The following is a 25,885-nucleotide window of genomic DNA, read 5'->3' as shown; positions in this document are numbered from 1 at the left end:
TGGGGGTTTGGGGGGGGGTCAGGTCTGGGGCCGGGTCAGACGCTCCACGGCCCGGAATCTTCACATCTCCCCGAAGGAGGGCGGCGAAGCGGCGGCAGGAAGTGACATAGGAATGCCTCGCTGTTCCCACGCGAGACCCGCCGTTTCCTGTAGGGCCCGGAGGGCCCGGATTCTCCCGCGGCCCCAGAAACCGCCGCTCGCCCGCTCGTCACGCCAGCGTAAGAACCCGACCCCGGCCCGGCGAAGCACGCTCCTGACGCCGTACCGCGCAACGGCTGAAAGCTATTTTTTTGCAGACGCTTTTATCCAAAGCGATGAACAATAAGTGCACCCCGAAGGTCACTGGAACAAGTCCAGAACACAGGCCCGATAAGGTGCAATACTCATTTTGTAACAGTCATTCATAGCCATGAACACAGTGAGTCCGGTTCACACAGTAAACTTTACTCTGACCTAAGCTATGGTGTCAAACCACCACATTAACGCACAGCCACGTCTGAAGGGCTCGTATCAGCTCATGATGGGAAATGATCAGTCAACGGTAAACAGCATCCTCTTCCTGTTTATAGAAGCAACATTAGACAGAAAGCCACCAAGGTTAAACCTGCAGTGGATCAGCTATTCTGAGTACCTACCCCCCCTCCCCTCCCCTCCCCATGCACAAGTACAGGAATGACTTTCTAACTGTCTAATCCCAAACACTCAGCGGGGATATTTTCTACTGAGCACGTGCGCAACACACACAGTCCAGAGGACCACTCTCAGCTGGAGCACTACACCTGCACACGGGTGAGAGGGAAGGGCCTTGACCTTTGACCTCTGCCGGCAGGGAGGCCTCTGGAGGAATCGGATCAACAGCGTCAGACATGTGGCCTGCCTGCGCTCATGCACACACACACGTGCCGAGCTCTTTACATAAACACACATGCGCGCACGCACACGCACACACACCACACACACACACACGCACACACACCACACACACATGCGCGCACGCACACGCACACACATACACACACACCACACGCACACGCACACGTGCCGAGCTCTTTACATAAACACGCATGCGCGCACACGCACACACACACACACACACACACACACCACACGCACACGCACCACACACACACACACATGCATACACACCACACACACATGCCCACACACACACACACGCCCACACACACGCACACACACACACACACACACACACACACACACACACACACACACACACACCCCTAGCTACACCTGCACCGTTAAGCAGTAGCAGCCAAGCAGCGATTACCCAACGGGAGATAGCTGAAGGGAAAGTCCAGCGCAGTGTGTGAACAGGAACGCTCTGTGATCTTACAGGCAGAGCGCAACGTCCTTTGCGCAACCCTCCAACTGCATCACGGCGAAGCAATCCTCGAGCACGTCTCTTAAGACACACTCGAAATGAAGCACTGCCTACAATCAAAGGCTTCAGGAATGGGCCTTACTTAAGTTACAATGGCAGCGCTATTTGAGAAATCTCTCGGAGAAAACACAAATTCTGAGTTGAGTAGGTGGAAGTACGTAAAGAGAAAGTAACAATCCAGCTAACCTTGCATTTCCATTTACCCCCCCCCCCCCCCACCCCCACCCCCACCCCCCGTGGTTGGCCACAGTCAACCTCTTTCCACAGCGTTTCCGTTAGCTGTTCTTCCACAATGCAGCACGGGTGGCCGTGCGTCTGCCTTTGCAAAGACGCAATCAGAACAAAAGACCCACAGGAGACCCAACTGAAAGTTTGTTTAAAGGGGACAAGAGATGATTAAATGCTAATTCTTATGGAGGTCTTCTGATCTTAAAGTCCTGCAGGATGGCTTTTCGAGGCCGAATCTCCTGGCATTCTCCACCACCGGAGTGAAGCTTGCCCCTCGGCCTTCTGGGAGGAGACAGCCTGGCGTCCTCCGCAGCCTCGTGAAAACGCTGCTTCCTTCTCGAGTCTCGAGCTCCTCGAGGAGCAAACAGCAGGGGTTCGAGAGCGCACGTGCTCCCGCACAGCAGCCCCAGATAACAGTCACGCATCACACAGGCCCCAGAGCCAATCAGCAATGACTCGGGCCTTTCACGCTTTTTAAAATTTAAAAAAAAAAATTTTTATTTTATAAAAGTGCTTAGTCTGCAGAAAAGTCACAAGCCCGTGACCCCACCCACAGTCCGTGCCTCGATTTCAGGGTCGCCGCGGCTACCGCAGCATTCCGACAGGAAGTGAGGCCCGGCCGCCCTCCGTTCCGCCCAGACCTGCGCGCGGGCGAACGCCGCGGGGGAGACGGCGTGGGGGGGGGGGGGGGGGGGCGGCTTCCTGCACACGCCCACTGAGAGCCGCTCTTATCGCGCACCGCCGCGCTCAGCTGGGACCGCCAGATTAAAGGCTACAGGCGCGACTGCGTCGCCAGCGTCTCATTTCACCAAAAACTCTTTTCTTTTTTTTGGCCTCGAGCGTAAACGGCGGCGGTGGTGCCCCCCCCCCCCACCCCCCTGCGTGCCGGGCCACGGAGCCAGCCTAACCCGCGACACGTGCGCCTTTAATGTTTAAAGGCCCGTCCTAGCGCTCGCACCGCGCAGAAGAGCAGCCAGTGACAGGAAGCCCAAAAAAACGCTGAGGTACACAGGTCAAATTGAAGTTCAGTTCCCACGACAACAACAGCTTAAAAAATCTGCACTAATCTGCTATAACAGGAGCCCTTTAGCACAGGGTGCCGCAAGCAGTGATAGAAAATAACTCATTAGCAGTATTAAAGGATAATAATTATGTCATTATTAGCTATTCATACCCCCCATAACAGTCTTATGCTTATCCAGCCAGCTTTAACTGGGAGACTGAAGGCACTTTAAAAATAATTACAGTGCCCCCCCCCACCCCCCGGGTCTCAGACACGTCTGAAGTCAGACACTGTTCCCTTTTTGTACTTTAAATACTGGCTGAGTGACAGTGACACAGAGCCCGTAGCATCTGGTGACTAATCATTAGCTTAAGAGCGCGAGCGCTAGCTCCAGCTCGGCACCTGGAACTCGATCCCCCACAGAACCGCGGGCTAGCAGGCCGACCGGCGCTTACCTACCGGAGAGAGCAGGACCCACACACTAAAAAGGGCGTAAACCGCGGCGTCTGAAACAGGCGACACCAGCAGAACCGCGGGCTAGCCGAATGGCGCTTACCTACCGGAGAGAGCAGGACCCACACACTAAAAAGGGCGTAAACCGCGGCGTCTGAAACAGGCGACACCAGCAGAACCGCGGGCTAGCCGAATGGCGCTTACCTGCCTGGAGAGAGCAGGACCAACACGCTTAAACCGCGGAGTCGGGAACAGGCTACACTGCAGGCCCGGGTACGGGCAAGAGCACGCCGCCATTCGTTCCCGTTAAAAAACGCGGGTCTTATCTCGCCGAAACACATTGCCACGGAAACCGTCCGGGTCGACTGCGGTCGGGCCCCAAGATAGCGGGAGCGACTCTGTCTCTCTCTCTTATTGTGCGCATTTATGCTCCTTAAAAGTTCACGTCGCCCCCCCTTTGCTTTGTGGTGCCGGCCGCGAGCCTATTTTAGGCCCCATTCACGAGGCGGGGCCCAGGGGCACTTCCGGCAGCCTTTCCGGGGACGTTCCCCACACGGCTTCCCGAAGGAAAGTCTGACTTTTTCTCCAAACCGCAACTTTCCCCCCTCGTCCAATCGTTTTCCAGGAATAGAAAATCCACCACTCCAAGAATACCACGCTGGAAAGGCGCGTAGCGCAACACAATGCCATTTTCTCAAGGTATTCCAAACACAACACAACATTACCTAACATAACACAGCATAGCACAGCACAACACAATGATGACAACAGGCCATTCAGCCCAACAATGCTGGCCATTTACCTGACTAAATTAGTGCTCTGATTACCTACAGACTAAGTAGGTAATCTAATAATTCTTACATTTTTGTTTTCACAGCATTTCTCCTAGTTTCACTAGCTGTTGAACTTGTGGTAGAATACATTCTCATGATTTAAACTAGGAGAGCACGGTATGGAGGTTCAGGACGATATCAATAACCGATATCAGGCCAGCCATACTGACCGATTCCAGTGTCTCCCTGTTTTACATTATAGCACGAATTCTAGGTGCAACCAAATTTTCCCATTCATAGAAAGCAGACGAGCGAACTTGAACGGTACATCTAAATTATATTTGAATAACAAAATATGTACATTTGCATACTTTCTTTTAAGCAAAAGGATGAGTCGAGACAGCTACTAAGTGTCTGTATATCTCTGTTTGTTAGTCCGTCTAGGATAAATGCCAAAAATGACTAATTTAAAAACAAACAGTAAATAAAGAGCCTCAGATGCCTATGAATAGGCCACTTTTTGAGCACTTCATTTACAGTGTCAGCAGCTCAGGAAATGCCTAGCTTCTCATGTCTGCTACATCATATTTATTGACCAATCGTACGGGCCATAATCTTATCTTATCAGCCGATGCCAACAAAGTCATTTAAAGCTATTACGAGCAGATACAGATAAGGCTGTGATATATCTCCTGTTTCCAAATTTAAACCTGGAACAAAGTTTGGTTTTGACCGCGCTTCTCCACCTCGCACTTTGAGCACAGCGTCTGCCGCCTAACGTCCATGTCAAAAAGTGGCAACACGACGGTCATTTCGAAAGCACAACGCATAAATAGCGGGCGGGGCTTGGGGTGGGGGGGTTGGGGGGGGTGGGGGGGAGGGAGGTTGCCCTCGGCGGTGTCGACAGGCGCTCCACTCTGACTGAAACGGGAGCCGCTGCTTCCAGCGGGACGGCCTACCGCCATTATTCACCCCCGTGACATCCGTGAAAATTCCGCATGATGCGTTCTCACGCGTCCCTTTTCCGAGGCGCGAGGCACGAGTGTGTGTGTGTGTGTGTGCACTTGTGTGTCTGTGTGTGTGTGTGTGTGTGTGCGCGCTTGTGTGTGTGTGTGCGCTTGTGTGTGTGTCTGTGTGTGTGTGTGTGTGTATGTGTGTGAGAGAGAGAGTGTGTGTGCTCCACGTTCCAGAAAGTTCTCACTTCCTCCGCGGTCCTCCGCGGGCTCAATGGGAGCCAGTGTGCTGCAGCGGGGCAAAGTGCTCTCCACCGCCGCCACGTCTCCCCACAGGAGCCCCGGCCCGGCCCGGATTAAATAACAGCACCGCCGCCGACCCACCCAGCACACTCATTCAAATTAGCCAAGTGGCTTTAACTGCGTAGCTGTTAACAAACCCCCCCCACCCCCCCCCCCCCCACCCCCCTGGGGCTCACACAGAGCGCTTACTGAGCACTGCTCTAATAAATGTCAGCACGGGCGTGTCTGTAATGAGCACTTGATTGGGACTTCCTCTCTCTCTCTCTCTCTCTCTCTCTCAGCCTCATAAACGTAACCTTCAGAAGCCAGGGTGGGGCTCCTGCTGTGGGCACTGGGGCGATGGGGGGCCCATTCTAGACAGACTCTGGACTCTGGTATGGTTCTGTGGTCCTTTTTTCCTTTTCTGGAGGACAGCGAGATAATGTACTGAGCAGCTGAAAAGTTGCAAATTCACCCTGCAACCCCCCCCACCCACCCACTCGTCCCGTCCCGTCCCGTCCCATCCCATCCCCGTCCCACTCCACACATTCCAAACTTCCTCCCACCTCCCCAGCATCAGTCAGGCTGGGGTGAGGTTTCCATGGCAACACGCCATCCAGGCCAAGATCCACAACACAGCGCGGGTCTGTCCGTGGGCCTACTGTGGCAACACGGCGTGAAGAACAAACGGGGCGCGTTTTTGCGCCCTTACCCCCATCTTTACGCATCAGACCAATGCTTTTATTTCAGAGCTTTCACGGGAAGCTCAAATCAGAGAACAAATCGGGAAGCTCACGGGAAGGTCACATCAGAGAACAAATCAGGAAGCTCACGGGAAGGTCACATCAGAGAACAAATCAGGAAGCTCACGGGAAGGTCACATCAGAGAACAAATCAGGAAGCTCACGGGAAGGTCACATCAGAGAACAAATCAGGAAGCTCATGGGAAGGTCACATCAGAGAACAAATCAGGAAGCTCACGGGAAGGTCACATCAGAGAACAAATCAGGAAGCTCATGGGAAGGTCACATCAGAGAACAAATCGGGAAGCTCACGGGAAGGTCACATCAGAGAACAAATCGGGAAGCTCACGGGAAGGTCACATCAGAGAACAAATCAGGAAGCTCATGGGAAGGTCACATCAGAGAACAAATCAGGAAGCTCACGGGAAGGTCACATCAGAGAACAAATCCGCTTTGAGGATTTCGGGATGACCCTTTGGGATCGGTTTTAAAAAACCGCATTTTGTATTATAGCATGTTTCTCATTCCATGAGACTTACTCCAGATTAAAGCTACTTCATTGGATGCATAATCAAGGATGTGTAATCAGCAGTAAAATGGCAAAGGTCATAGAAGAACATAGGCCTATGCAACTGTACATTTATGTTTTACATAGTAAATAGCTTTAATAACTGCCAGTTTATGTAGCCTACGGAAGGCTTCAAGGCTTTAGACTCAAAAAGACAAGGAAAATCTTTCATAAAAACAGACTTTTGCAGACTTTACAACTGAGAAAACTACAAAAGTAGGCCCAGACCAATTTAATGAAGAGAAAGCATTGTATAAAATGATTCAGCAGAAATGGCGTGCATTATCGTAATACATCAACGTGGGGACTAGTATTATTTCATTCTATAGATAAATCATATAGCTTATATCTCGAGACTGTAAACGTTAAAAACTCCTGAGCGCGTTTTTTTATTGCTGAAAAACTTCCTGTGGGGTTTCTAGGACACGCCCAGAGCGCAGGCGCATAAAATAAATCATTTTTTAAGACGACAAGGGAAAATTCTTATGTAACAATAAATAAACGATGTACAAGAGTAGTTTAGAAAAGTATTTCAGAAAAAATAAATAAGGCATTGGCAAAATAGACGTTACGGTGTGAAACGGGCCTTTCAAAAGTGAAACAGACCATTTCGAGGATTGGGAAACGGGAAACGGTAATGAGTGCAATTATTGCTCGTGATCAGCAAAACAATCAGGGCTGGTCCATCTCATTACGGGAACAGGGGAAATCAGAGTGACCCCAAAGTGAAAATTATCCGGTTTGCATTGGTTTCAGACAGAACATCGTATGTGCAACAGTAGCACCTGCAGTCACAGCATCTATACGCTGGACATCAGTGACCTTCAAACTTCTGAATGTACCGAAATCAGACTCTCTCCCCTGTGGGTGACAGATCTGCCTGAATTTAGAAGCCTATAATGCAACATGTTATACACGCAGTCTGCATCTGTCTCGAACACACTCTAGGAAACGCTCTTTCTCCACGTGTGGATACTCAGCCACCAGTAGCTACTGCAGCCAAACCTTCGTTTTTAATTTACTACGGATGAGACAGTGGTACTGCTTGAAACAGTGGTATGCAATGGTAAACAAATGCGTGTTTAAAAAACAGAACTCCAATTTAGGAGCGGTGTCACTTGGTTGCATTGTGGCATGGAGGAGACATGTGGATTCTGAGGGAACGAAACTGCAATGCTGCATGTTGCTTTAAGCGTAGCCTGGTAAGGAAATCGCAGTTTAAGCGTCTAGCTCAGGCAATGCCACCTCTGTTTTTAAAGCGGTGCTTATAGCTCCGACTTCGATGTGACCGAACCGGTTCATGACCCCACCGCCACTGGCAAGAACATACAACACAATTCATAAGGCTACCGCATGCCTTTCCCTTTTATTATCAGACAACTTTCTGCCAAAACAACAAAGCCACGTCTCGGCAAGCTTTTTCTTACAGTGCACTGACTCAGTTACATTTTAACCTGTGCTCCGTTTTTTTTAAATATCAAAGACAGTTAACAAAGCCACGCACCTTGCGTTTTTCAGCTAGACCTTTTTTTTTTTCTAACTTACCTTGTAAACTTTGCCAAAGGCTCCATCGCCCAGTTCCCCGATAATGTCCCATATATCGTTTGGGTTTAAGTCCCGGTGAACGTGTTCGTATTGTTTGACTTTCTTTTTGATGTCCAACGAGGAAAGCCGAAGTATTTTGCTGAATTTAGCAAAAGCCATAATAAAGTCGTAAAAAAACAGCCAAAAGATGTTACTGAATGATTAAGTTGCGAAACTCGCGGTGTACCTTTGGTCATTCAGTTTCATTCAATAAAACGCTAAAACTGTTGCTGTGGTAAAGACAAACTAACTACCAAAATGCCACTAGAATTGTACGTCTATTATAATGGCAATTGGTAAGGCAGTCAGATGTCTAAACAACGCCCAAATAAAGGGTCAAATGTATTGACTTAACACCGCCCATGTTAGACTGCGCTTCTCCTGTTGTAGTCCACTTCTCGAATAATTAAAAAATTCGTCGGTAAATCCACATGGTTCAGCCCCTACCACACTCGTCTCACCTGCTAGCACCAGCTAAACTAACCTAAGAACAGTTTACACAGCGCACAACACGCAAACCCCACCCTACGGCGACCAGCTGGTTCTACAACCATCTTGGAAGTGTAGTTCCTTCGCAGAGAGTTTCCATTTGTTTCTAGCGTTATGGAGGCTTTAGTAAAACTTCATCTCCCGACTTCATTTGGGCGCATTATTATTGGACTGTTTGACAGTTCGAGCGAGGGGGACTCGCTCGAATTTACTTGCATCGGAGATGCGAATAGCGGGCGCAGAAAAATATGTGCCGCTTAGATAACTGTAAAAATGCATTTATTTATTTTCGCTGACCCGGCGCAAAAGTGTTTCCCCATGTACTTCACGCAAAGCATTGCGCATTTGTAGGATACATGACCAAATTAGATGCGAGTGCGTGTTGTGCATGGTATATGTAGAGACAAAACCACTTTACAAAGCGTTCTTTAGTGGTTAGTTATGAATTTAATCATCGCGCAGGACAGTAAAGTGAAACAATATTTACTTTCTGGTGCAAAATAAATACATATGCGAAATATGGGTTGACTGCTTCAATCTGTTTTTATATATCTGTTCCAGTTGTAATGCAAAAGGCCAGGACTGCGGAGTTGCTTTTATATATCTAATCTTTATAATAATAATCATCATCATCATCATCATCATCATCATCATCATCATCATAATCATAATAAATATGAAGCACGTATTTTCGGACGCAACTCAATAACTTGAACAGCATAATACATAACGTGGAAGCCGTTTGCTATTTGTGTGTCAAACAATTAAGTAACAAAAATAATGTTAAGTAAACGTATGCATTTAGCCAAAACAAACGAATCACAACAAATTAATATATCATTGACATCTTCTAACTTCGTTTTCATTAACTTGTAGAAGCTGGCACAAAAAAAAGCTTTGTACGTATTGGGCGGGGGTAACGAAACTTGAAAGGTTGCCCACGTCTACCACCTAGTGGTTAAAGTATGCATAGCAGAACCTGTTGTTATGTGTCCACAGCTAAACAGCAACCCAGCGTAAGCGTTGGCTACGTTCGGATGACAGTAGAAATAATGGTTCCTTCGTTTCAACGTTTTGTGTCCTTGTACTGTCAGGGGGACGTCAGACAAAAACCAACGTTTTTTCGGAAGCTTTTGTCCTTATTTTCAACGGGAATATGGCGGCAGTGTGCTAAATGTTTTACTGCTTATAGTCAGCATCTCAGGTTTGGACCATATTTCCCACCTTAACCAAATGAAAGGTGGGTAATATGTTAAAAAAAAAAAAACCCCTGAAAATGTGCATTCAAACTGGAACAGCTAGTGCTCATGTCACAGATTTGGATAGCTGTTCCCGTTGTAATACAGATCTGTGCTCTAGAGGTTTGAACCTGGGGCCTGTATCACGAAGCGGGGCCTTGTTTCACAAAGTGGAGTTACTGAGTAAGCTGTATAACCGCACTGAGTAAAACCCAGAAACCTTTGAAATGTGGAACATGTGCTGAAGTAAAAAGAGCTGTGCTGGGTTATACTCAGTGAAGTTATCCAGCTAACTCAGTAATCCTGCTTCACAAGACAGGCCCTTGAGGTTTAAACTCCAGCTACAAATGTTGTGTCACTATTCACAGTGACGTTGTTGTTGTTGTTATTATTATTATATTGATGCTGTTATTGTCGTTGTTGTTGTTATTGTTGTTGTTATATTGATGCTGTTGATGTTGCAGTGATCACTTCTTGTTTTTGTTGCTGTTGTTGTTGTTGTTGTTGTTGCTGTTGCCGCTGTTATTTTCCAACATGCTACACTGCTGAGTCCTGCATGGGCCCATTGGGAAAGTGTGCGTTACGGGCGTAGATTAGGCCCCTCAGTCACAGGTTTGTATGAACGAATGATTGCATTTATATAGCACTTTTCCGAACGCTCAAAGTGCTTTACAGTGACGAGGAGGAACTCACCTCACCCACCACCAATGCGTAGCACCCACCTGGGTGATGCACAGCAGCCATTTTTGGGTAGTTTTAAGAGGGCCCACAAAGACAGCATACACACGGGGAATTTCATGCTCCACACCTGGCCTAAGGAATGCATCCATCCATCCATTATCTGTACCCGCTTATTCCTGGTCAGGGTCACGGGGGGGGCGGGGGTGGGTTGGGTGCTGCATTGGGCGAGGAATGAACCCTGGACAGTTTGCCAGTCCATCACATGGCACACACACCATTCACACACACACACACACAGAGTGTGGGAGGAAACCGGAGTGCCCATTTAGAGGGAACCCACACGGGCACGGCGAGAACATCCAAAGTGCACACAGTATTGTTTCGGCCCGGGATTCGAACTGTGGGGCAACAATGCTACCATCTGCACCACCGTGCCCCCCTCACCCCTCTCAGGGGTACACATCGCTGCAGTTGGCTCCAATCAACGGGAACCGGTAGCTCCTCTGCCAGGTGCCAAGAGGCTGCCAGTTGTAATAAGTGGGAGATATGCAGCCTCTCCTGCATTCTGTGCAGGTTTTCTTCTGCAGTACCATGCGGACTGCAGGGTGTTAAATAGTCACTGGCTTGCCTTGCATACGAGTGCATCGTTTGCACTGCAGCTGCAGTGCTCCAGGTGAACAGAAGAGGGCAGCAATAGCAGTGACTCACAGTTTTTATTTTTTAAATTTATTGATTCATTATTTTTTATTGCAATTTTTTTAATAGAAAAAAAATGTTGAATTCTACTGAAACACAGGGTATATAAGGTATGCAAGTTTAGACTAAATTAGCAAATTTAGACTAAAAAGACTGTATTATAAGACAAATAAATCTAATAAAAGAGATTAAATTGCGGTTAAGGTTGATTTAGTGGGAAAGTGCACCTTTCAGTCGCAATTTATTATTTTTTTAAATGTCAACATTTATAGGAAATCAAGATTATCAAGTAAGATTTTGGCCTCTACCGTTCACCCAACATGAATACATCAGTGGACCAGGCCACCCTGTACTCCTGTACTGTACAGTCAAATTCTTTATGTAATTCTGGACAGTCGTTTGAGCTGAAGCTCAGGCCATAAAACCCAGAGAAATGGGCTGTGAATGAGTTATAAACGTGAGGACACCAAAAAGCCTCTCACATCACATTCAACACAAATAACTACCTTTCTGAAAATAAAACTTTATTAGCAACATCATTCAACAGACAAAAGATTTAGCTTCCGCAGTTGAAATCTTTCAAATATTTCTCGGTTTCCTTTTTTTATTTATGATTTTATGACTTCAATTAGTAGAATCAGGTGTGGAACTGCTTGGTTTGAATGAAAACCTGCCCCCAACCGGCCATTTCTGGATTAAATTGAGGACCCCTGCAATAGGCAGAGGTGGAAAATCCAGGTTCAGAAAGTAAAACTCCCTTTTTTGTTCCAATCACCTTCACCTAGATTTGCTAATCAGCCAGGAGGAAGAACTAATTAGTGGAATCAGCTGGCTGAGTTAATGGGTGGAAGAAACACACGGCAGGACTTTTGTTTTCTTCATGAAACAGCGCCCAGGATTGCTGAGTTTGCAGGATAACTGCGCTGAGTAAAACTCAGTACCCTCCCGAGTACAACCAGCTGTTCCAGGTTTTACACAGCGCAGTTATCCAGCTAAATCAGTAATCCTGCTTCGTGAAACACCCCCCAGAGGTCCCCAATCTTATCCAAAATCGGCCAGTGTGGGCGCAGACTTTTTCTCTCAGCCCAGTACGAAGACACCTGATTCAACTAATGAACTAATCATGGCCTTCAGTCAAGACCTTGATAAGTTTAATCAAGTGCCTTAGAGCTGGGCTAAATCAAAAACCTGCGCCCACACCGGCCCTTTTAGGGTAAGATTGGGGACCCCCTGCTACAGACCTATCCTTGCTTGCTTGTATTGGGTCAATCTTCTTCATGACTCAAATGTGCCACTAGATGACGCTAGTTTCATACTTCGGAGGAATCATGGCATACTGTGCCGGCAAAATAATAATTATATAGACAAGTTGGATTAGGTGCAGCAGTAAATGTGTAATATTAAGATTTTCAGTTAAAAACACGACGGAGATGTACTTTCCTCGATCAGAACGAGCATCGCCGGTGTTCAAAATAAGAGAATGCGTTTTAAGCCTGATAAAATGCATTGCGCGTAACATCAGCGTGAAACCGCGGCCATGCACGAGCGAGTAAACTTTATGTCTCCACCTCTGTTGCAAGGTCACTGCTGGAGTGCCAAGTGGATAATGGCGGTTTTGCTCGAATTTCCCACTTGCTTAAGTATGTAAACGTGAGCCAATACCTAACTGAGTTGGATAACCTTAAGGTGCAATCATTTTGGCATGGTTTATTTGCGCAATTGATAATCAAAGAGAACGCGCTGAATTGCATACTGTACTTTGGCACATAAACTTCCCTCACACAATTAAGTCCCGCCGCGATGCAATCACTAATGGATGGATGCCCTTTATGGGGGCGTTACTTAATGCTGCGTCTGGTCAATGCCCACAGATAAATATAAAAGGAGTCGAGAAAAAGTGTTATCCTGGAGATGGCCAACCCAACGCCTACTACCGCTTTCCATCTTTAATTTTTCGCAACCACTAGGTTGCGAAAAATATCGTAACCACAATATCGTAATCAGAGCCCCGCGGTTCTTGATTGAGTACAGTTAATTGTAGGTAATTAAGACAAATAAATATAGAAATGTACATTTGCGCATTATATGTATGCCTTTAAACGTCATCACTGTAAATGCAAGTAGGGGTCGTGAGATACTGGTATTACATAAAAATAAGTTTATAAAATAAGTATTAAATAAGTTTTTAAAAGCGATAATCCACTCCATATTCTAGTGGGATAATTTATGGAGATCGACTGATTTGATAGGTTTGATATATTTGGCTTATAGTTGTATTTTCTGAAAATCTCTCCAAAAAGTGTCGCATTAATAGCCCGTACAAATTACTAAAGAAGGCTGTTGTCATTGCATTTTTCCATTGTCTGACTGCACAATATACTTACATACAAATAATATGCTATGACAATAGCGCTATGTGCAGACCCCGCGTTCACTGACGTCCACTAGCAAACGCTACTGTAAGTGACACGGCGTGAGGTAATCAAACGAGACATGGACTTGTATTAACGCGGTCGTTCGGTGCTCTGTCCACTTAACGACAGTCTGCGCGCGGACGAAGCGCAGCCTCGATGAGCTTTCTTTTCGGCCGTGGTCACAAACACACGCAGGCTACGAAATAAGAGAACGCTGCACTTCACTTGCGTTACAGTTAAAAACGCGCAGCCGTCGTCGCCAGTCAGCCAGTTCCTCCGTGGTCGCAGGTGTCCAGATACTCTAAAAGCCGCATCTGCCGGCTAATTCCCAAACCAGCTCACACTTCCTGTGTCTTTACTTCGTTGGCCGCCGTTGGATATTATGTGCTTTATATGACAAACCGCTGCGTTTAAAGGTAGGCATTGATTGTATTTTCAATTATATGCATGTTTCTGTATTCGTTATCATTGTATGCAATGCAGTATTGTGAGAATGTCGTAAGCATCAGAAGTCGACAGGAAGGGTTTCATTGTACGCGGGCATCTCAATTAAGTTTGGAATAGTGCTCTAGATAAATATACATGGGTTACTATACTGACCTCTACAAGGTTAAATGCAAACATTTTTTCAACAGCAACCAACTTTATGCGGATACTTAATCATGTGAGGCAAATTGAGTTTATAATAAGGTGTTCTGTAGCCGTTGTCTTATGCCTATGAGTGTTAATTTTTTCATCTTGCACATTTTCTGATAGCCTGGTGCAGTATGAAGCCTGGTTTTGTGCAGTGCATACTAAGTGCATATACTTTTTCAGTTTAGCTCCACTGTAAATATCAACACGATATTTACAGAGACAAAAGTTTCCTTTGGAAACTCCAGCCATCTTAATATACGATCGAAAGATAGTTGAGCGTTCATTATGAAGAACACTGAGGTCAAAATAATTGCGTTTCTATCAATCTATTGTATGATTTTTCCGTCCCCTCTTCCGGGGCTATTTGGATTATTACATTTATTTCGAAATTACAAACTATACATCAAAGCGTGGCAAGAGGTTGTAGTAAGGGTACCCAATTTCATTTTCTTTGTAAAAGCACATCACGGTAATTCATCATTCCGTTGCAGTTTCCTGCGAGATAGAGAATGGGAATTTTAAACGGACTGTAGTACGAACAGCTTCTCTATAAAATCTAGTGTTTTCTCGATGATGGTTGAAGAGAGCTCACCTACTCTGATATAGCCTAATGTTTGCTTTTGTTTTACAACATGGTGAATGCTTATGTATAAATACTGTTTATTAATCTAGATGAATATAGCATTTCGATGATAAACGTATTGCGATATGTTTAGGAAAGTTATTGTCAGCTACTCAAGTTGGAAACATTTTTTTTTTTGCATTCGCACAGGTTGTGCTGCATGTAACGTAAGACGTCAGTGGAGCCGTAGGCTGTGTGATGAACCATTTCCTCGATTATGTCTCTGCATTTTATGAGATGATTTCCGTGCTGAACTGAAGAATCACCTGCACAGTAAAGACATGGGTCTCGGACAGTCCAGCAAAACACCTGTCGCCACGGACAATGAAGACGGTAAGACACTCTCAATTTTACGAATTTTAGACATGGATTGGCATAGCAGTGTATAGTTTTGTCATTATTGTTTGCACATTGTTTGAAAAACTGTTTGCTAGTTATGCTGCTTTCATGGACAGCTAATGCAGACCTATTCAAAACTATGTATCACATTCTTATAATGGGTAATTTATTCATCTTATTTTGCATATATTACATTACATTACAGGCATTTAGCAGACGCTCTTATCCAGAGCGACTTACACAACTTTTATAAAGCATTTTTACATTGTATCCATTTATACAGCTGGATATATGCTGAAGCAATGCAGGTTAAGTACCTTGCTCAAGGGTACAACGGCAGTGTCCTTACCCGGGAATCGAACCTGCGACCTTTCGGTTACAAGTCTAGTTCCTTACCCACTGTGCTACACTCCGTCCTATATATATATATATACATAGTCTATCTGTCAGTTATCTTGTGAATCCAATTCGTGTCAAGTATACTGTACATGTGCTGAGTGTACACAGACTGTGGTGTTCAATTTGAACATGTTACTCATGTACTCTTTATTTAGCACTTTTGTGTTGCACTTGTACTATCATCTTGATGTTGTAGGTCTTCACCATACCTCTTGTAATCATGCCTCACTTCTAGCTTGACTTTCCAAAACTTTACCGACTGAGCCAATGTTTACTGCGTGAACTAGACTTGATGTTCATGGCTATGGATAGCTGATACTCAATGAGAATTGTACCTTATTGGACCCGTGTTCTGTATTTGTTCCAATGAACTTCGGTATAAACTTATTGTACATTGCTTTGGATGAAAGTGTCAGCCAAAAAAAATACAATGTAATGAACATGATACTTTCTGGTTACAAGCTCAGAACCCAACCCACTCCACCTCAACACACCTCTATTTAAGTAATAAATGCACAGCCCAAAATGTCGTTGGCTAAAGTGATGCAGTGAACTCAGTTTAACCTGCAGTGGGTGTATTTTTTTTAAATAAATCTGTTTGTGAAAGATTTATGAGATCTCTTAGCTATTAGACTGCTTTTGGATGTTTTTCTTTTTGAAAGCCATTACATCTGCTTTTTAATGAACGATCTGTCATTTTGATTTTTTCATTTCTTGCCAAGACTTCAAAAGAGATACGTAATGTCTCTGAAGTTTCACCGCCCTAGCCTCTGAGAGGCACAGTGGAGTCTCAGTATCTTTGACACATATAATGTCTTTGCTAGATGTCTGTGGTGGTAGCAGGCTGTTTTCCACCTATCAGAAGCAAGCGTCCAACACACATGACTATATTTGATTACTCAGTTGTCACGCTTTGACAGTGGTTGACTGAATGTACATCTTGTCCATGTAAATATCTGGAAAGCCTGCTGAGGCTGTTCAGGTTGAGCTCAGTATCGCGACGACACATCCAGGTATTAAATGTTTTGTTTGCGGGTTACTTTACTTTACCCGTGCCCCACGAAGACCGTGGGTAAATTTAATCGCGACAGACTTTTACATTGTCGGCGCAGATGTGGTGGAGAAGTAACACCTTTTTAATCACAATGGGCTGCCTTCACAGAACGACAGCAGGTGTTAGGGTTGATGAGCCCGGTGATTAGATGGCCATTGACGGACAGTTTACTGCATCGATTGGGCTGACTGTTGTAGCAGACAGAGAGGGTGGGGGCGGGCAATTAAACACATCCCTTTAAAGCAGAAGAAAAAAAAAGTATGTGTGAGGAAAAACCACTACTCACAACAGGGTAATATGGGCCTTCAATCAAACGGAGCCTGCTGTCTGAACCAGCATGATCCATATAAAAGTAAATGTGGATTTGGGGTATTTTGATAACAATTACGGGTTAAACAAGCCTTACCAGTGATTAGTATTCCAGACCAGAAGCAAAAAGCGGCCACTCAAGACCGGTTGGCTCACAAGTGAATTCAGGACAGTGAATACAGACCATTGAACGGAGTCTTATACTGATGCTGGAGATGGTGTTTCAGTGCTGTGTGGTCACTCTTATTTCACCGGTGGAAAGGCCCTCATGTGTATTTTTGGAATTGCTGGAGTTCTCCCAAGCTTTGTGTCCCCTGAGTGTGTGTCCGTTAGCTGATCCTGCTTTATCAACATTTGGATGGCGATGACCACGGGTCTGGTTTCAGTCCGCATAGCGACCGGGTGACTCCCCAGTAATTGCTGACGAGGGGTGGGGGGGGTGTTATTTTTGTAATCTTTTTTTTTTTTTTTACAGATGCATTATGCTGTTTAAATTACAAAGCTTAATGTTTCTCACTGACTTTTTCATGAATACTACATGCTGTTCAGTGTACAGAGTACATATGTTCCCAATTGGACTCATATGTACTCTGTTAGAGTTCAGTTAGCACTGAACATCTTGCTGCATGCCGAGGGAATTCAGGTTGCGAACCTTTCTCGAGGATTGCAAGGATGCTGTCTCTCAGGGGTTTGAACCTATAACCTGCTGGTTGTTGCCTTTACTCTCTAATCTCCTCACAGCACTGCGTCCCAATATGATTGTGATCACCATCTCATTCCCACTGTGAATTAATCGAACATGACAACAGTATAAATAAATAAATAAATAAATAAATAAATAAATAAACAAACAGATTGTAGCCTACTTGAATCAGCATCTAAGGCAGTGATAACCAGCCCTGTTACTGGAGGTCTACCATCCTGTATGGTTTTCATTCCAACCCCAACAAAGCACTCCTCATTGAACGGTTCGAGATGTTGTTGAGTTGCTAATTAGTCGAGTCAGGTGTGTCAAAATGAAAACCTAGAGGATAGTAGATCCTCAGGAACAAGGGTCGGTTACTGCTGATCTAAGGGCTCTTCCGGTACTCTTGGAAACTTGAGCGGAGGCGACAGGCAAAATAGATTGAACCAATACGCAAACAGCACACAACAAAGCCGTGATATTTCATTCTTCCTCCCCAGCAAGAGGGACGGGTAAACAGTCACATAAATAGCCGCGGAGGAAGTGAGTCTGGCGAACGGCTAACAGAGCATATCATTACTTGTCACATCGGATTCGTCCCCTCTCCGCGGGGGTGCCGAGGTCGTGGCGGCCTGGTCGCGCGCGGGAGGTCCGCGCAGTAAACGGCAGCTGCTGCTCGTCGCCGCGGGAAACGAGAGACTTTAATGCGAGGAAAATAACAGCTGAAGGCGAATAACCTTCAGTCCCCACGTATTTCCCGCCCGCAAACGGTGCTGGAGAGCCGCGCTCCAATTTGAGATGGATTTATTTTCGAGATGTGGCGGATAAAAGGCCGTGGTTGGGGGGGCATGGGTGTGGGGGCGGATCCGTCATTCTGTCAGTCAACATGCAAACGCATCACAAAATACTCCTGCGAGATCGTCAAAATGCCCAAAGCTTTTCCAGTGGGATTTATTTATTTCATATAAATAAATAATAATTATAATAGTAATGATAATTTATTTTAATGTATAAAGCTCCCATTTTATTTCCCCGAAGTTGATTCGTTCTGGGATTCAGTGCAAATGACCTGTAGTATGAAGTTTATCTTCTGCCCGCATCAAGTGGGGGAAAAAAATGATTATGGCATTATGGAAATGTGCTCGGTGGAAACAGAATATGTAATTGGCCATATGTTTTCATCACTTTCACCGGGGACACGCAACACTGCATTGCCTCTGGTTATAAAGGCAGGTTCGCATTGAATTCGTTCAGAATTCACCTTCTTTTTCTGTTTGTTGGAATAAAGCCATTCTTGTTCATCAGAAACTTTAGCCTTGTAGCACCATTCACAAGGTCAGCAGCCTGGATAGTTTTAGCAGATACAGTAATACAGAATACAACAAACTGTACGTAGAAGCCAATAAAATGCAAAGTGGAGGTCAGTATGAAATAAAGAATAGCCATTAACCCCTAAATCCTTTTATACATGATATATCAACATGCAGTGCAGCAGATCTGTGTTCTTCAAGTGACAAAATTGTAGTTGCAACCAAAGATATTTATAACATTTATAACAAAGGCAATGCTCCTACGTTGTACACAATAAATTAGTTAATGATGCGTGATCCACTGAGTCAGGAAATCTGTAGTACTTGTCTTTTAGATGGGATGCTAAACTGAGGTCACTGGCGCTCCCGAAGCTCACTGAAAGGTACTGTCTCTCTCAGTCTGGCGCACTTGAATGTCTCCTTTGCAGCTGACTGGTTCTTAATCCCTCACAATCCTGCAATCCCTGCTAGAGAAAATGAGCGTCTGTGTTGAGCCTCCGAGTTGAATAATGGTTTATCAATCAATAATTAGAAAGTTCAAGTTCTCTGCCTCCCCCGTTTGTAGTTCACTGGCTGCCAGGGCCCTGCTCTCCCTGGTGGAGATTCCGTCTACCAGCCTAAGGTGGAATCACGCTGGAACCAGCTTCTGCTCCAGCTGGACACCGTCCATTTTGGCGATGGTTCGCTACCTGTGCCGAGCTGGTCCACCGGTTGGACAGGGTCTTGCCAGCATGGTTTTCTATGTCAGCCATCTTGTTTCCAGCTTGACCAGCTTCAAACCAGCTGGAATTTGCACCAGGGCTAAACTTCTGAATGTGGTAAAATGATTTTAAAGGTAAACCTACTGCTGGGCCAAACCTCAGTAATCAGTTAGAGTAATCCCATGGCAAAGCTTGAACTCTTGTAAAACAGGGAATATATTAGCTAGGCTGCTACTATAAAAACTACAAGTCATCTGCCAACAGAATGATGTCTTTGACTGGAATGGGAACCTTTATCGGGAAACAGTTGAAGGCCTTGGAACAAATAAAACAAATTAATGAACAATAAAACACAAAGCAGTGGACGAAGCAATATAACTGAATTAATATGGCACGAATTTGCATTCTAACAAATTAAAATGCACCATTGAGTTTTATTTTAATATTGCTATGTATTTCCGAACGTGGTAATCAAGGTTTCCAGAGAGAGGACTTCCTCACAAGATTTCACATTTTCTTTCCATCTGGTCACCCTGGCCTCCTTAATAATCACAATAATCACAATTATTCTTGTTGGACAACTTCAACAATGTATATATGTTCTGCTATGCTATATAAAGTAGTTAAAAACAATTTATTAAGCATTTATTTAACATTTTTACAAACCAATATCACTAATGATGAGAAGACATGTGGAAAATTTCAGAGGTATAAATAAACAAGTTTCACAGAGTGCTCATGCCCGTGTGGCCTGCCAGATTGATGTGAGGCTGCCGTTTGACTGACAGCCCATCAGTCAACGGGTGAGGCTATCCCACAATTCCTGCTGAGGAGACGATCAGCGAGAAGGATCCACACATTTCATTCACAGTTCGCCTCATTAATTTAATGAGCCCGAGGGGTTCACTGTACCTGCTGCTCGAGGCGGGTCAGGTACAGCAGGCCTACTCAACTCCAGGTCGTGCAGGCCACGACATCTGCAGGAGTTTGCTCCGACCATGCACTACACCACCAGATTTCACTAATGAGCCTGCATCCCGAACCAAGGCGGTAAAGAAAATACTGAAACCAGGTGGTGTTCTGCAAGGTTGGAGCCAGTACCTGTAGACACTTGAGGCCTGCAGGACCTGGAGTTGAGCAGCCCTGAGGTGGAATGATATGTCATATTTAACATATATTTAGCATCAGATGGGTTTTAGCGGTATCTTGTTGGGGCAGTGTGTACTTAGTTGTACGGTCGGCCAGGGCTTGAGGGATGATTGGCAGGAAGCAGGATGCATCAGTGACTCCTTGGGTCCATAGGGTTCACGTCAGTTTTGTAACTGAGGGAGTAGCCTCAAGCCGTATGATAATGCAAGCATGTCATTGGTTATATTTGCTGTTTCAGTTTGTTTTTTGTTTTTTTCATCCTGAGAGCCATTTTAGTTTTTTCTCATGTTTTTTTTGACCAGAACATTGGCCACAACAGTAACAGTGAGAGAACCTATGTTACAAAGCTTGTGAGGTTTGGAAAAAATATGAACAGGGCATCCATTTGTCTTAGTGATTCAAAAATAGGCCGTTAAAAACAAATAATAATAAATCAAAAAAGGGTGAGATATGAAACTATAAAACAATTTATATCAGTTGAAATGAAGCCAAATGGAAATGGACTGTTGTTGTGCTGAAAATTAAAATGCTTGCCAGCATTCAACATTATGTTGCAAATAACGACTGTCTCTGTCTGTCCACAGTGAACTTTGACCACTTCCAGATCCTTCGGGCCATTGGGAAGGGTAGTTTTGGAAAGGTGAGTTTGTTTTCCATTTGCCTACAGTAACAAATACAAAAACAGCGATTTTCGATTTTCTTCAGAAATGCAGGACAGAAATGATGTACTCACAAGATGACTAGAGTATTCTCAGTGAGATTTTGCGCCGTTTATTAACCCTTTAATGTGTGAGGTCACAAATACACGATTAGAGTGTTCGTAACTCAGCATTCTAATGCTGATCTAACAATCACCACTGGTAAATTGATAGCAGTAGAGTTCTAGAATACAAACTTAGAATTTTGAGGGGGAAAAAAACATTCTAAAAAAACCAGGTCTTCAAAGGGTTAAACATGCCCTCTCCTAACTGGTGACTAGCTACCCGATTCCTGTCCCAATTCCCTTCTGCTGGTGACACTAACGCAATGATCTTTTCCACAGGTGTGCATTGTGCAGAAGAGAGACACCAAGAAGATGTACGCCATGAAGTACATGAACAAGATGAAGTGCGTGGAACGGAACGAGGTCCGCAACGTCTTCAAGGAGATGCAGATCATGCAGAACCTGGAGCACCCCTTCTTAGTCAACTTCTGGTGCGTCCGTATTTCCCAGGATTCTTTGCGTGGGCTTGCATGGCGAGTGGGTGTGCCTTATGTGTTCGTGTTTGTGTGTGTGTGTGTCTTCTACATGTGCTGGAAAAGAATTACTGAAAATATTGTCATCCACAAGAGAGAGACATTTAGCCTTGGATGGGACATCCAGACAATTTTTTGGGGAATATATGTTTATTCAGTGCGACCCATGATTAAATAACTGCAGCTGCGATGCAGTACATAATACCATAGCGACATTTTATTTTTAAAGAACCACAATTACAATCCCAGATGTTCATTTTCTTAATTACACTCTTTTCATATTTTGAGAGACTATTTTCCCTCTTAAGCCACATCATGTCCGAAAGGCATGCCACCAAGAATAGGTCACATGTTGACATTGTGCTTCTTGTGCTATATTGCAAAAGATTACATAAAAAGAGAATAAATACATTTTTTGACTGATCAAATTAAAGACTTAAAGAGGTAAATCAATGTGTTCCTAATTGGTGAAAGTGTGGACACCTGGCCACTAAAACCAACCATCTGGAAGATAATGAAGAATTCAGAGGCAAAGCAATCGATAATGAGCCAAACATGCATCATGTTAATACATTTCAGGGGAAAAAAATTACGAAAGAACTTGAAACACGTGTGCTCCGCAAACTGAATTAAAGCAAGAGATTGGCTGTAACAAAGACCAGCACACACTGGGGTTCCAGGGCCTCGTTTCAGAACCACTGAGCAAGACCATAAGCAGCTTTAACCATTTGAAGAGTAGATTGTTTTTATTTTTGTTGTTGTTGTTGTGTTTTTTTTTTCAAAATTCTGTCAGTGTTCTAGAACTCCATTGCTTTTGATTGTTACATCAGCATTGGAATGTGCTGAATTCCATTAAGAACACTCTAGTCACATAATGTGTGGTCTTACACCCTTAAAGGGTTAGTGCGGTTCATCCGATGTTCCTGCTTCCTTTATCCTCGAGCAGGACAAACCACGTCTGACAAGGCCAAACAACGGAATACGCCTGACTGCCAGTGATATCGCTGTGAACCTGTATACACCCGGAAAGCTCAGGAAGACTCTATTCTCGGGCCTGTCCTGAACTCATTTGCTTCATAGTCACTCTGTTACTATCCCACGCGCCCACGAACAGGAACAGCTCGCGTCCCGGGCCGACGTGGGCCGGAGTCCATTTTCCGGGGCGCCCCGAATCGATGCCAGTGAAGTAATTACGCTTTAGAGAATAATAAGCAGAAATGTCCAGCGCCGAGCGGTCCAAGGGAAAGACCGGACCAGATAGACAAACGGGGGTAGCTGGCGGGGGTTTGCCAGAGAAATTCGATAAAACCCCTTTAACGTTAATGGTTTTGGCAGCGCTGGGGACTGCGGGCTCCCGGGAGATGTGCTGCGGTCAGCTGACGCCACGGAGTCAGGCGGTCGGCGCTCGCACCCCGAGTCGAGGAGCTCAAGGTCGGCGATCGCGGAAAAGGAGATTGGTGGCCTCGTTCCGCAGGGGGGGGGGGGGGGGGGGGGGGGGGGGGGCGAAGGCTGGCCGCGAGCCGCCGCGCGATGGTTCCGCGACGCGGTCTGTCGCCAGCGCTGCACGGCATAGCAACTGGACTTTTCTTTAAAAAAGAAAAAAAATACAGCGATTGTTCAAATGCTACCACAGTAAAGATCAGATGTTATTCCGTCTGCTTAGAGCTGTGTTTGAAGGCCACTTTCTGGAACTCGTTTTGAGGGCATTGTCTGCAGCAGGAGCCGTTATGGGTCCGGGCACCTTTCCCTAAAGTCTGCTGGGCAGGTGAAATAAGTTATGAGTCGACATTAGTACCCCGTCATCACAAACAGAACATTTTGCAGGTCGGCTGTCATATAATTCCTGATCAGTGTGTGCAGCTGATGCTGATTTGACAGAGGGTTTAATCTAGCTGACTGTAATGTGCAGTAAATGCTGACATGGAGAGGAGACTGAAGCTGATTATGCTGAATGTTCTGCTGAAGCTGATGCTGCTAAATGTTCTGCTGAAGCTGATTATGCTGAATGTTCTGCTGAAGCTGATTATGCTGAATGTTCTGCTGAACCTGATGATGCTGAATGTTCTGCTGAAGCTGATTGTGCTGAATGTTCTGCTCAAGCTGATTGTGCTGAATGTTCTGCTGAAGCTGATTGTGCTGAATGTTCTGCTGAAACTGATTATGCTGAATGTTCTGCTGAAGCTGATTGTGCTGAATGTTCTGCTCATGCTGATTGTGCTGAATGTTCTGCTGAAGCTGATTGTGCTGAATGTTCTGCTGAAACTGATTATGCTGAATGTTCTGCTGAAGCTGATTGTGCTGAATGTTCTGCTCAAGCTGATTGTGCTGAATGTTCTGCTGAAGCTGATTATGCTGAATGTTCTGCTGAAGCTGATTGTGCTGAATGTTCTGCTGAAGCGGATGATGCTGAATGTTCTGCTGAAGCGGAAGTAGTGGCAGAGTAGTATGTCCAGCCAAGCAGTGACACACCTGATTCTACTAATCAAACACTAGCGTCTTTGCTAAGGACCTTGATTAGTGGAATCAGGTGTGTAACTGCTTGGCTGGAATGAAAGCCTGCACCCACACCGGCCCTTTCTGGATAAGATTGAGGACCCCTTGCTTTAAACCATTACCTCATGTGTGGACAACCTGAAAGTGCAGAACTTCGTGTGAACTAAGAGAGTATGTCCTGGTGGAAAAAAACAAAAACAATGAAAAATCATAGTTGGGGGGGGGGCAGCTTGTATTCATTTTTGTATCTGATTAATATAACAATTTCGGCCCCCTGCCAGCGATTAACCCCCCCCCCCCCCCCCCCCCCCGGCCCTGGTGGGGGTAATAAAACTCCCGGTATTGAGATCTGCATGTGGAATGCCGTAAGGGAATTGTTCAGTTGGATGTGAAGGACGTGTTTGGGGGCACGTGAAATTGCACGTATTGCAAAAAACATAAGAGTCGGCACTCTGCATGCCAAGAGAGCTAATGAAAAATCTGGTCCAGGATAATGACCAGGTAGCAATGCAATGCTCCCCCCCCCCCCGCCCCCGCCCCCGTTGGTACTCTGTTATTTATTTATTTATTTATTTATTTATTTACCCTTTTAGGGAAATTCCTGCCAAATGAAATTGGTTGTCGAGGGTCCATCACGGTCTAATGGAAAATTTTTAAGCAATTCGCTAATTGGCTGATGGAGGCATTGCTTGTCTTTTTTCCCTCCACGTAATGGCTTCTCGGCCTCTGCGGAGGTCTTATTTACTGCCGGTGAAGTCTTCAGGGTCCGGGGGCGTTAGGGCGATCTCAGCAAAGTTAGGGTGGTCCGAAAAATAAATCTGTCGGACTGAGCCCGATAAAATTTTTATTTTTATTTTTGAACAGCCTCTTTAAACTCAAACCGTCATTGCGCACCAGTTGTGAGTTTTTTTGTCATGCGTTTTTATATTGCGTTCACCTGGGCCATTTTGTTTGTGTGAGGCCTAATTCTGCAGCTGGTCAAACACTTTTGTGAGCTCAACTGAGCCCAGCTTGAGGCACATTGCGTATTAAGTCATTACCTAGTCTGATCACTGTAATTCACTTAGGAGTTACGTGGGCCTATAGTATATACATTAGGCCAGGGTTGTCCGATCTTATCCGAAAATGGCCAGTGTGGGTGCAGGTTTTTGTCTTAGCCCAGCACTTCCACGCCTGATTCAACTAATCGACTATTCTTGCTCTTCGAACAAGACCTTGATCGTGTGTCATGGTGTTTGGCCAAAACGAAAACCTGCACCCACACCGGCTCTTGCTGGATATGACTGGAAAACCCCTGCATTAGATTCTGATTCGAGGCTAAACAGCGAAAAAAAGCTAACTGACAGGAAGTTTCTTAATAGGCTCGCAACAAGGGAACGCTCGTGTGTGTATTTAATTATCGTCTGGCAGTTCACTTAGTCAGTAGCATATGATTGAATAAAGAC

At 45.2% G+C, this 25,885-nt stretch overlaps 2 protein-coding genes across 2 annotated transcripts in view; one reads left to right on the top strand and one right to left on the bottom strand.

Moving 5' to 3' along the window:
• Positions 1-8,486, bottom strand: part of stk10 (serine/threonine kinase 10) — a 44,316-nt gene extending 35,830 nt beyond the window's left edge. Inside the window, exon 1 of the mRNA XM_035431830.1 lies at positions 7,951-8,486. Within this exon, the coding sequence (XP_035287721.1) occupies positions 7,951-8,109 (159 nt within the window). The 5' untranslated portion in view covers positions 8,110-8,486. The remainder of the gene's footprint in view (positions 1-7,950) is intronic.
• A 5,090-nt stretch (positions 8,487-13,576) lies between these two features.
• The window catches only part of stk32a (serine/threonine kinase 32A), a 42,029-nt gene continuing 29,720 nt past the window's right edge, over positions 13,577-25,885 (top strand). Inside the window, exons 1-4 of the mRNA XM_035431836.1 lie at positions 13,577-13,923; positions 14,916-15,098; positions 21,296-21,351; positions 21,754-21,905. Of these exons, the coding sequence (XP_035287727.1) occupies positions 15,047-15,098; positions 21,296-21,351; positions 21,754-21,905 (260 nt within the window). The 5' untranslated portion in view covers positions 13,577-13,923; positions 14,916-15,046. The remainder of the gene's footprint in view (positions 13,924-14,915; positions 15,099-21,295; positions 21,352-21,753; positions 21,906-25,885) is intronic.

Source organism: Anguilla anguilla, chromosome 9 (assembly GCF_013347855.1).
Source record: "Anguilla anguilla isolate fAngAng1 chromosome 9, fAngAng1.pri, whole genome shotgun sequence".
Taxonomy (NCBI): Eukaryota; Metazoa; Chordata; class Actinopteri; order Anguilliformes; family Anguillidae; genus Anguilla; species Anguilla anguilla.
This window is presented reverse-complemented; position numbering and strand designations above follow the sequence as displayed.